We start from the raw sequence: 13,316 nt of genomic DNA on the forward strand, positions 1-13,316 counted from the left end.
GAAAACACAAAGAAACTCTCACGCAACCAAAGTGTAGAGTAGTGGGGATCACCAACTTGAACAAGGTTCAAGACCTTTGTCCAAAAGATTATTTCCCCCTATTCTCTAAGCACTAATGGATCTCTCTAGGAAATAGCTCTCTGGAATTATCAAGCCTTTTGGTGTATTTTTCAGCCAAGTGCTTTGTGGATGAAAAATTGTGTGTCATACAAGTGAGCATTAGGCTCATATTTATAGAGTTTGAGATACCCCTTTGAATTTCAAATTCCACCAACTCCCATGGCTGTTACCAATGTTTAATTGGATGGTTATGGAATTAAAATTGAGATTTGGGAGTTATTTGGGATGTTAGAACTGTTCAATTTGGAAAAAACTTAAAATTCACATAGGCTGTCAGCCTCACTGGCCGCGCCCAGGACTTTTCAGTGGCCGCAGCCACAGGCCATTTTCAGCACAAAAAAGTCATTTTTCCAAAACGTCCCAAATCCTTTCCCACATTATTTTGTAACCTCCAAACACCTATTGGGAGTTAAAAACATGTCTCCAACAGTCATATATCATCATGACTTTATGAAATCCAATCTCAAATGTGTAACATAAAATATACACATTATTGGGTAATATTTGGGGGTTACAAATTTGTAACTGATTTTGTAACTCCAAAATATGTCACATTTGGGCACACACATGTGTCTAATTTTGTGACTCTCAATAATATGTTACAAGGTGTGACAAATCACATTTTGTCACATTATTTAATCTAATATTATATTATATGAAATAATATAACAACTCATGGCAGTCCCAAACAGCCAGCATAATAACCTACAAATGTCCTCAATGAACACGCCAAGTGCACCCAAAAGGCATCTAGTACATGAACTCAAAATAGCTCCAAAGAACAACAAAATAGATCAAAATTGTCTTCAAGAAACAACCCAAAATTATCACCTGAATGCAACTTACACCCCAAAAATTATATAGCAATTACTTGATAATGCACATCCAAACCCAATGACATGTAGTCTCAGAATTCAGCTCAAGGTGAGTCAAAAGAAAATTTCCACTATGTAGCTCAAATGAACAACTCAGCTCAAACAACAGTAGCAAAACCCTTAAAAATTAACTCAGAAAGAGTTTAAATGAGCACTGAAACCTGGGGTGTTTGGGATGCTACGAACTGGGCAGCATGAGAGACCTAGGGCGCTAGAGTGAGATTGCTGGGCTGTCGGGGCCGAGGACCGGCGGAGCTAGCGAACTGGGGTCACGGTCGTGGGTGGCATGGCTGGGAGGCCATGGGTTCGGGTCTTGGGCGTGGGTTCGTGGACTTCGGCCGTGGGGTTGGGAGGCGGAGATACTGGGTTGTGGGGTGTGAGATGGAGATGGAAGGTGACGGGGTTGGGATGGGAGCTGGGGGTTCACGACTGGGAATGGTTCAGGGGTGGTGAGGCGCGGCCGTGGGAGGCTCGGTCGTGGGATGCTGGTTGAGGGAGGCGCAGCTGTGGAGGGCTGGGTATCGGGCAATAATAAGATGAAAGGGAAAGTAAATTTAGGGTTTTTTTTCACTTAGAGAAAAGTAACTTTTATTTATTTATTATTTTTTTTTTTAACTCCCTGAACCCAGCCCACATATTTCAATTTGGAAGCCTCTTTAAACACTGTTCAACATTTAGTATTTCCATGTTAGCTCTATATATGCCCAGTTGCGCCCACAAATGCGACTGCAATTATTTGACCGCAACTGGGAGATTGCAGAAAGATTGCCTGCTGCTAAACCAAAATTTTTCCAAATCAGTCTAGCACCCCCCAAATTTCAATTCCACTGCTTCCCATTTTTCCTTTGCTACATTTACACCTGAAACACAGAAACACTACCCACAAGACCAAGTGAAAGCAGAAATCAAAATAAAAAAAACTTAAGAAAACTAAAACTAAATAAATTAAACTCTCTTTGTTTGTTTTTTGTTTTTTTTAATTGAATTGGGCTGCTTTACAATTAATCCTCACAACACCGTAGCAACCCAATTTGTTACAATTTCTTCAAGGATCCTTCAAAATGAGCGAGGTCTTATTTTGATTAACATCGCCACCCCCAAACTTAAGTTCTTTCCCTTTCACCTTCAACTTTCTTCCTGAAATTTCATCACGCAAGTATAATGCACCACAAGGAAATACTTTAATTATCAAGAATGAATTAGAGAAACTTGATGTTAGATGTATGGAACTTGCTTTCATTTGAGAATTAGAGAAAAACACCCTCTGCCCTACTTCGAACCTTTGGGAATGAGCTTTCCTACCACACTTCTTTTTCTTTTTCTTCTTCCTATGTGGCTCTTGCAAATGAGATGATGCCTTATTTATACTTGCCCCTAGCTCATTGTTGCTCTCAAATTCTTTAGGAGATGGCCTCGTCCTCACTTTCTTGCTATACCTTATGGGTACCTCTTCCTCCATATTAGAGTTTTTGACAGTAATGGCAAAACAATTTCCTACTTCATCTGGAGAACGTATAGGATTGAATACCTTGAAAGTTACTTGTTCTTCTTGAGCTCTCATTGTGAGCTCCCCCTTTTCCACATCTATCAAGGTTCTACCTGTAGCAAGGAATGGCCTCCCCAAAATAATAGGCACCTCTATATCCGCCTTATAGTCTAGAACAATAAAGTCAACGAGAAAAATGAATTTGTCAACTCTTAACAACACATCTTCAATTTTTCCATCAGGGTGAGCGAGGGATCTATCAGCTAGTTGAAGGGTAACTGTTGTAGGTTTAACCTCTCCAATCCCTAACCGCTTGAACACAGACATTGGCATCAAGTTTATGCTAGCACCCAAATCACACAAAGCCATCCCACTATAAGAGTCTCCAATGGTACATGGAATGGTGAAACTTCCTGGATCTTTCATTTTAGGAGGCAACTTGTTCTGCAAGAATGAGCTACACTCCTTGGTTAAAGCTACAGTTTCAAACTCCCCCATCCTTCTCTTCTTTGTAAGAATATCTTTCAAAAAATTTGCATAGTTGGACATTTGTTCAAGGGCTTCCACAAGTGGGATGTTAATACGCAACTACTTTAAAACATCTAGAAATTTCTTGAATTGAGCATCTTGCTTTTGCTTCTCAAACCGTTGGGGAAATGGAGGTGGCTGCTTTGAAATTGAGTTGTCTGGGTGCTGATGCTGCGACATTCCTGCAGCATTCTGGGTAGAGGCAGATTTTTGTACACTGGGAATTTCAGCATCTTTTTGAATTTCCTCATTTATTTGGATTGAAGAGGGCTCACCCTCATGCCCAGAATTTGTCTTGGAATTCTCCTACTCCTTTCCACTTCTCAAAGTGATTGCTTTGCACTCCTCTTTACCTTCTCGTCTTTGATTTATGGTGTCACTTGGCAATGAACCTTGGGGTTGACTATGCATCTCATTAGCAAGTTGTCCAACTTGAATCTCCAAGTTTCTCAATAATGCTGCTTGGTTTTGGATCATGGCTTCATTCTTCACTATATACCCCTTCAACATGTCCTCAAGAGAGCTAGATTGCATTGCTTGTTGTTGTGGCCTTTGTTGCGGTGCTTGTTGGGGATAACCCAGCGGGAAATTTGGTCTTAGAGGCATAGAAGAATTACTAGGGCCAGCCCCTTGATTACTCCACGAGAAGTTGGGATGTTTCCTCCATGATGGGTTGTAGGAATTAGAATAAGGGTCATTCCTATTTTGATTCCCCATGTAACACACAACTGCTGGATTAGAATGACAGTTTTCAAAAGTATGACCCTCACCACAATACACACAAGAAATGTTCTCCATTTGCCCAAATTGTGTCCCCATAAGCTGCCCCATTGATTGATTCATCCCCATATTCATTGTCTTGAGCATATTAGAAATAGAGGACACTTGGGCTGCCAAAGAAGTGATGGCATCTACATCATGAATTCCAGCCACCTTTCGACCTGTAGACAGTCTAGAGTGGGCCACTGATAGTTGTTGTTGGATATTCTCTCAAGCCAGAATCTCCCAATTAATCCCAGTGTCCATCGGATCCCAAATCCGATCCTTATATCACAATACGTTCATGCCTGACACTGTTAAATCCTTAGCTAATCCAGCTAAGATTTTCCACTCAATCTTTCTTATCTGCGGATCACTTAGTCATCTTTCCTTTTTATCCTTTCCAAAATAATAATCTCAAACATAAAACTGATCACCTGGCCCACCAGAAACTCTACTCTAGTTCTGGTTAAATCCTTTAATCAACATGATGCATAAACAATCTTTTTTTTTTCCTATCACTGAGGTGTCATAACCACCTACTAACTGATTCTGATATGCAAGAAGACTCATAACTATTTCCCAAGGCACCTGTAATATTCTTACCACCCAAGGAAACTCCTGCCCCTAAGGCGTTCCTTGACCTTGGCTTTGGATCGGCGTGTACATATTTGGCTTGCTAGGCCATCATGGTCAAGTTATTTTGAGGAACTGTGAACATTAGCTCGGTTTTGCCGCTTAGGTCGGCTATTTTTGTAATGTTTGATATAGCTATCTTTCATTTATAAACTTTTGGGATCCCATATATATGTTCAAACCTTTTAATGAAAAGTTTAATTTTATTGACAAAATTTTTTAGTACCTAAACCTTAGTTTAATTTTAATTACACTTTTGAGTCTAAATGACTCGCTTATCGAGTTAATCACTATTTTAAACACACGATGTAACAGTCCTGGATTAGTAGGACGTTACAGTTTCTTAAGTACATAGTCAGGCGAATAGGTCAAAATAAGTTGTTTTAGCTTCTATGAGGGCTTGTGGACGAGCAGACTTCTTGCGATAGCTTTGAAGAGTTCCAATCATACTTTTATGTTCATGTTCGTTTTGTAAAGTGCACTATAGGCAAACATGTTCGTATAAAGGGCGAACAAGTTCTCTTTTGATTCTTCGCAGCATTACGTTCGTTCCACTCATTAGCACAAGCGAGAACATATTTGCTTTGCCATCACATTGTAATTTTTCAATCTTTTCTTGGCCATACTCATCCCTAGAGTTTGGTTCGAATGGGTAATACAAGTCAGTTCAGAGATTACTTGTTCAAGTCAGCTCGGGTGACAAGTAAGAGTTAGTTAGGAGATGACTTGTTCAAGTCAGCTCGAGTGACAAGTGTAAGTCAGTTAAGAGATTACTTGTTCAAGTCAGCTTAGGTGAAAAGTGCAAGACAGTTTGAAGATGACTTGTTCAAGTCAACTCGGGGGACAAGTGCAAGTCAGTTCAGAGATTACTTGTTTAAGTCAGCTCAGGTGACAAGTGCAAGTCAGTTCGAAGATTACATACATACAACTTTAATGGCTAGTGTAGGTTAGCGCATATAATGCATATCAATCAAATCGAAACTCCATTAGCTGGCCAGTTTATTGTTTGAGATTATTATCTCAAGAAAGATAAAAAAAAAAGAAAAGGAAAGATGGTTAAGTGAGCCATAGATGGGCAAGGTTGAATGGAAAGCTTTAGCTGGATTAGCTAAGAGTTGTGCAGCGGAAGATATGGATTTGTTCTGGTATAGAGATCGGACTTGGGATCCGACGGACATTGAGATTAACTGAGAGATTCTGGATGAATCTCATGCTATTCTTGTGTTCGCTTCATTCAGGCATTGTAAAGAGGTAACGGGTTATGAAGGCTTTATAGAGATGGCCTGAGATGAAGAGGGAAGTAATGAGATGCGTGTAAAGCTCTTAACCTGTTAGCAGGTCGAGACAGAATATCAGGAAACAGCAAGGCCATTACAGCCTTTGGGATTTATTATAGTGGGAATAGGAGAGCATCGCGATGAGTTTCGCGGTGGGATTCCCAAGTTGATGGATCAGTATGAATTGGCATTAAGTCTTTGTGGACTGGTGGTCCAAGTGAGTTTATTTTATCAGTAAGGATAGGTGAATAGCACAGCTGATCAGTATTCATATCTCTTTGTGAAAGATATAGAGCGCCTTCATGAGACTTAAGGTCTATCTTATTAGATGAAGACTTTATTGTGACTTCCAAGTTTTGGAAGGGTTGGAAGGCCATGAGAACAGAGATAACACTCAGTACAGCTTATTACTCTCAGACTGATGGAAAATCAGAGAGAGAGGGTTATCCAATTATTATTGGAGGAACATCTTATAAGATGAATGCGTTAATGTATATCTGAATCCTGAGGTGGTTCAGGGGATTAATGAGATTGTTGGAATTTGAATCTTGGTTGCTCATTTCTCAGAATAAATGGAAAAGTACTATTGAACTGGAAAGTAGGAATGTGGAAATTCCAGGTAGGAGAATGTATCTTCTCTAAGGTATCACCATGGGAAAATGGGTGAGGAATTAAGACAAGTTAAGCTCTAGTTTGTTTCAGCAGTTGGAACCTGATTGGGTCTGAATAGGGTGACTCTGAACCAGTTTACTTTTGGCACTGGCAGTTGTATACAGTGAGTCATGTACTTCCATGCGGTGGACATGGGTTATACATTAAGCTATGAGAATCTGAAGGTTAGGTTAAGTGTTCTGGTAAGGAAAAGCCAGTTCAGGTTGTGACATAAGTAATGAGATTCTATTGAGCAGAATGTACCTTGGGTTAAGGTAAGGCTATAGAAATAGTGAGGTCAAGGAATGACTTAAGGAATTTGTGTCACTCGTGTGGAATTCTTGTTCCGAGCTGTTGAGTAAATTTCGAGGACGAAATTTCTGTAAGGAGGGGATAGTTGTAATGCCTCAAATTTCCTAATAAGGTTTAGGACCTTGATTAGGAGGCCGGGAGGGCCATAATTGATTTGTTATGGTATTTAATGATTATATGCATGTTTACGTGAATTATATTATTATATGATGGTGAATGCATGCATATGGGAGTATTTATTATTATAAGGGTATTTTGGTAATTTGGCCGCTGTGGGCGTAATTGTGTATTTTGGGTGCATGATTGTGATTAATTAATATAGCCACATTATAAGGTGGATTGGTTCGAGCTATTCGGCGTGAGACGATCATGAGATGTAAGTGTTCGGTCTAGTCATAACGGGTTTAAGTTCGGGGCTCGGGGTGAGTCTCGGGGTCATTTTGATGACTAGTACATTACCGGGAATAAAAGGGTAATGGGATATGATTTATTGGTACTTGAGAATATTGACAATAGCGGGAATTGGAGAGCGTTAATTACGATTAACGTGATAGGCGGGAAAGGACGGTTTTACCCTCGAAAGTCTTTAGAGGGATTTAATTTGGCCTAGGGGCATTATGGTCTTTTGACCTTAAGGATTTATATCAACCTTTGAGTGTTTAGAAGGCTGTGGAAAACAGAACAAAACAGAGACTTATCTCCTTCTCTCCCGTACAAGATTTCTCCTTCTTTTTCCCTTCAAATTTTGAGAGCCATCTCAAGGTGTTAAGTTAGAAGATCAAAGGTGGAAGCTAGGGAACTTGTTTCAGCCATTAAAGGGGATTCAAAATCGAGTTTGAGGTGAGTTCTAGTCTTTAGTTTCTGGTTGTGCTCTGTTTTTCCCTTTAGTTTTTCAGCTTTTGATTCTTGTTGAAAGTTTGGATTTGAAGAGGTTTTAATTGATGTTTAGCTTGGGTTTTGAGGAGGGGGAGTTATGGGTGATGTTTAGAGGTTTAATTGAGTGTTTGGAGAAGCTTTGGAGCTGGTTAGAGAGCTTGGTTCCAAGGGAAAACACAAAGGAGGCGAGCTGGTGCGTGCTGACATTTTGGCAAAACTGGGTATTGAGCCGCGGCATGGCTGTGGTGCGCCGCGGCTCAAGGCATCTGGCAGAGAGGGTTGTCTCTGTCTGGGGGGCGCGTTGCGGCGCAGCTAGGGCGGGCCGCGGCCCTTAGTGACATTTTGGGCAGAATGGTGTTTTTAGCTTGGGGATTCAAGCCTTAGGCCTCGGGGTTGAACCTAGAACCCAGTTAAGTGGGGATTGGTGTCCCAGAGGCTAGATATTGGTTTGGAAACTTATGTTGATCATTTTTTATTGATGGTATCCTATATTTGGTTATGACTAGGTGACCGTTAAAGGACTAAAAGTTGATCGTTCTCAAGGGTCGTTCTTTTAATCATTTTAGCTCGAATCTGAGGTAAGAAAACTGCACCCTTTGTATATATGACATGCATGACTATTCTTGATGCATGTGGGTTGATTATTAAGTATGACATGCATGACTATTCTTGATGCATGTTGGTTGACTATTGAATGTGACATGCATGGCTATTATTGGTGCATGTTGGATTGTTGAATATTATGCATATGATGCGTGAGAAACATGTGATTGGGACATGCTTTGTATGCTGGGTATGATATCGTTCGGAGCTTGAGCCTCTGTGTTGTGCATGGTCCTAATTGTACTAGTACCTGTTAAGTAAGCATGTTGAATGCCTTGTTTATGGATATTGGACATGTGATATATGTTTGGTGGCATGGCTTACATGTGTATGGCGCTGACTTATTAGTCAGAATCGGCAATGGTGTCAGATCCGTCTGTGAAGCTGTGACTTATCAGTTAAGTTCACAACGGGCTGAGCACTGGTCGTGTTTCACTGACCCAAAAGTCAGAAATGGCAGAGCGTTGTGAACGCCGGGCTAAATGAAGATTAGATCTAATCGAGGTCGGCATTGAATGACTCATATGTGGGGTATTAATGCTGGACCGACTGGAAGTCAATGAAAACTATAAGCGCTTGCCTGGTCTAAGACCAGATGTTCATAGCCAAGGTATATATGACCCCGGTGACTGTTTGTCACATGGCTAGGGGACACTGTCCATAGTTACGACTCTAGAGTCGGGAGGAAGGTTATGTTGGTGACCATTCACCATGCACCTGTCCTGATCGAACTTATGAAAGGACAACCTACCAGTTAAGCCCTGGTGACCCTATCGTCACATGGCTAAAGGGTGCTGACCCCACATTTGTGACTCTTGTGATAGTCACCTATTTGCGTGAACTGTTGGTTTTCAATAATCAATACAATTACTGTTGATATTATATCATGTTATATTGTGTTTTCTTGCTGGGCTTCGGCTCACGGGTGCTATGTGGTGCAGGTAAAGGTAAAAGGAAGCTGGACCATCCTTGAGTTGGAGAGCTTAGGTGATGACGTGTACATATGCAGCTGCTCGTCCGCCACGACCGAGGTTTAAAGAGGAACTAGGGTTGAACCTTGTTTTGCCGCTTAAAACGACCTGTTGTAAATATTTTCTGTAATAAACTCTGAAACTATATTTTCGGGATCCTAATGTATATGTTAAACGTTCTAGTGAAACGTTACATCTTAACCAAAATTTTTAATTGTTCAACCGCTAATCACACTTAGTTACACGATTTTGGCCAAATAACTCGATTAGCGAGTTTAGCACTATTTACAAGGCACACCGTAGCGGTCCCTGGGGTTGGGGCGTTACACTTTCAAGTTGTCTTCATTGAGTTCTGTTCGCCCCATGTATGAATGCATGGGCGGACATGCTCCATCCAAAAGACTCAAACGAACAGATCTTTCTATATGTTCTTAAGCTTTTTGTCCACCAAATTGGCTCACTTTCTACTGGTGAGGACGACTTATACAATTGACCAGTATGCAAATCTCTATGTGAGAGAGATAATGCGTCTTCATGGGGCTCTGAAGTCGATTCTGCCAGATTGGGACCCCACATTTACTTCCAAATTTTGGAGAAGCTTGCAGATTGCTACGGGTACACGGTTGAAATTTAGTACAGATAATTTACTAAGCCGCCACCATAGTTGGATCTTTCCTTAGACCACTGTGATCGCTCCACCTTGTAAATCAAAATCAATGGATTTTTAATTTCAACATTGTGCCCTAATTTGAACGCAATTAAGTGAAATTATTTTCCATATGGATCCATACTTTGTCTTGGACGAATGTGGTGTTTGCTTACGATTAGCAATTAAACCGCATATGGCATAGGTACAAATGAACAAATGGATTGATCTAGCCCTTGGCAAATTTGGGGGTTTGTTGTAGATGATTTCATCAAAGTCTTTATTTGTAGACTTAGTTGGATTGAATCTCTTCATCTTGAATCTGCTATCTCAATGAAAGCACCAAACTGTTGACACCGTTTTTTCATCAACGTGAGAACATAAGAGCATGAATTCAAGAATTGAGATATGATAAAATATATAACACCATATTTTATAGTGATTCGACCCCAAAAAGATGACTTACGTCCACTTAGTCACTTTAATTGATATTTAAGCTTGAAGAACAATAGTTTCTGGTGAACTTACGTTGCTGGTTGTTCTACAGCCCTCCTTCGCCTTTACATTACATAAGGACTATTTATACAAGAGTGAGATTTCAACATTATGAATTGCCTCCTCTATTTATATATAGTGGGGAGTTTAGGGTTACATTTAAATTACGGGCCTAAGCTATTGGGCTTGACCCGTAAATAATACATTACAACATTATAGCAACACAAATATAGTTGTATTTTGATAAATGGTGACTTGTCACCCGCCACTATTCTGTTAGTGCATGTAGCCTGTCTTGAACGAACATGCATAAACTTAACAAGGGAAGGCATCTCTTTTAGCATTCATCAAGCAACTATAAATGAACAGGAACAAAAGTGTGTTACTAAGCGACCAGAATCCTCTTGTTAGCATGTGATGACTTGCCTTGTGCGAACAAAAGTAGAAGAACTTCTCTGTTAGCACATGATGACTTGATGTAAGCGAACAAGCACACCATACTTGCGTGTTGGCACATGCATGCCTAATTTGTGAGAATAAACATGCTATAAGTTATGTTTATCTTCCATTTGAAGGAAATAACTAGTAATTCCAAGATCATTAATATCACTATTCTTTGACACATAATTATGCCCAAAAAATGGGTATAACAATATTATTTTAATAATGATATTTTATAATATTTAAATTTATATTAATATAATTAATAAATATTTATTCTAATTACTCTTAAAAATATATTTGATTAAATATTTATAATATTATGTTAAAAATTAATAAAAAAACAGTTAAATACACCTTTCTTTATATAGAATAGAAATAGATATGTTTTCGTAACAAAAACAAATTTTGATATACTGATGAACATTAATTGAGCCGGACTTGGTGGGGATAAAATTCGTTGAAGTTACTGGGTCAGGATTTCTAATTGGGCCGAATTGGGGCTCCGTTAAGAATTGCTAACTTTCTCTTACCCATAATCCCCTACCTCTCTTTGACTAGGGTTTTAGAACCTGTAAATTTGCAATTTGCTGGTTTCCAAAGGGCTTGTAGGTCCGTACAACAACAGTTAGTAAAACCATGAGGAAGCTAAGTTTCCATGAGAAAAAGCTACTGAAGAAAGTCAACTTCTTGGAATGGAAGAGCGAAGGAGGTCACAGGGAATCCCAGGTTATGCAGCGCTACCATGTTACTGGTCGTGACGATTATAAGAAGTAATTTTCTTTTAATTGTTCCATGATGCTTTTTGTTCTATTTATTTCTCTATATCAATGCTTATTTATAAATTTGATTTTTTGAAAAAAAAAATGGAATCAGATATTCGGGTTTGTGTCGAATGGTGCATAAGTTGGTAAACATATTGATGAAGATGGATGGAAAAGACCCTTTTCGTATTCAGATGACTGATATGCTCTTGGAGAAGATGTAAGTCCCTCTTTATCATTCTCTTCAATGCTATAGTTTTTTTGCCCTTAATTTTGGTAAGGAAAAGTAGTGTTTTGTTCATCATTTATTAAAAAAGGTGATAAGTGTTAGTGTACATGGTTTTTAGTTGAGGTATCGAATCCAATGGCACACAGATATGGAACAAAGTAAATTGGTCACAGTTCATATATAGTTTTTTTTTTCTTCCTTTCTTTTCTTTTTTAAGGAAATTTATGTGTTTATGTATACACACACACATATATGTATGTATGTGTCAAAAAAGAACAGAGTTTAGTGATTTAAGGCTGGATAGGATTTATAAAAAAATTATTTTGCTGTACTTATGTTGACAAAATGCTTGATAATCATGAGATGTGTTGTGTCTTTAATCCAGTTGCGACAATAATGTTGAGTTTTGTTGAAGAAACCTTTTTGAGTACTTGTTCTTGTTCAGCATATTCCTTTTCGTATACATGCTGGTTGTTTTTTTTTACTTTAGCCAAAAACTTTGTAAAAGTTAATTTAGGTACAATCTACAGAGAAAATATGTAATTTTGAGGTTTTATGCATATTACATGCATGCGTTCCAAAATTCAGCATCAGGGAAGAAGTAATCAATGTACCAATAACTATCATATGATATCTTAGAATTTGGAGTGTTCATAGAACTATCTATATTTATATTTTTTTTAACGGCTGTTGATTTTTAGTATCATTTGCTTTTCACAGGTACAACATTGGTGTGATACCATCAAGGCAAAGCTTGGCTTTGTGTGAGCGCTTAACAGTCTCTGCTTTTTGCAGGTAGAACGTCTGTTAGACACCAAATTTCCTTGAAAGAATATTGTAGATTTCATTCTCAAATTTTTTATATAACAAAGCTCATCTGACTCATTGATTAGAAACTAAAGGATAGACTTGTTTTATTATCTGATTTTCAAAATTGTTTGGGCATAAGATGGCATATTATATAACGATATATTAATTTCTTAATTTTGCTTTGTTTCTCCTTTTCCTTGTTCTCTGTAGACGCAGGCTTTCGACTATTCTGGTGCGGTTGAAGTTTGCAGAGCACTTGAAGGAGGCTGTCACATACATCGAGCAGGGGCATATACGAGTTGGTCCAGACACTATCACTGATCCAGCATTCCTTGTGACAAGGAACATGGAAGACTTCATTACATGGGTGGATTCATCTAAGATAAAGAGGAAGGTGCTAGAATACAATGACAAGTTGGATGACTATGATGCAATGAACTGAAGATAGTGCCTGGCTACATATAGCTTGTCATAAAATGACATGAGGAGCCATATTAGGCTTAGAAACCCCATTTAGCTTCACGGGGAAAGGAGTTTTGAAGAAGCAACCGAAACTTCTCAATCACCAAGTTCATTTGCTTTCCCTTCTCTATAACATGGTTTTGGGGACGTTACTAAAGTGATGTTATCATATTGTTCTGCAGTTTTTTTTTTCTTTGTGCATGTAAGTTTTTGACTCGTGCTGGATACTCTTATTAAGCTGAAATTCTTTTATATATCTGTAATCATCGAGGTTTTCAAAGAGTCTATTTCAAGAGAAATGAGTTCCGAATACGTAACAGCTCCCTTGTCATTCCACGCAAAATGCTTATTGTAAGGCTATGTTTAGTTTTGCAT

At 38.9% G+C, this 13,316-nt stretch overlaps 1 protein-coding gene across 1 annotated transcript; it reads left to right on the forward strand.

The window, feature by feature from the left end:
- Positions 1–11,119: 11,119 nt before the first annotated feature.
- LOC133817833 (uncharacterized) lies at positions 11,120–13,253 on the forward strand. Its single transcript, XM_062250451.1, has 4 exons — positions 11,120–11,449; positions 11,553–11,660; positions 12,390–12,464; positions 12,690–13,253. The coding sequence occupies exons 1-4, from the start codon at positions 11,316–11,318 to the stop codon at positions 12,919–12,921; spliced, it is 549 nt and encodes a 182-aa protein (XP_062106435.1). The 5' UTR covers positions 11,120–11,315; the 3' UTR covers positions 12,922–13,253.
- The last annotated feature ends 63 nt before the right edge of the window (positions 13,254–13,316 follow it).

The sequence above is a fragment of the Humulus lupulus genome, chromosome 2 (assembly GCF_963169125.1).
Source record: "Humulus lupulus chromosome 2, drHumLupu1.1, whole genome shotgun sequence".
In the NCBI taxonomy this organism is placed as follows: domain Eukaryota; kingdom Viridiplantae; phylum Streptophyta; class Magnoliopsida; order Rosales; family Cannabaceae; genus Humulus; species Humulus lupulus.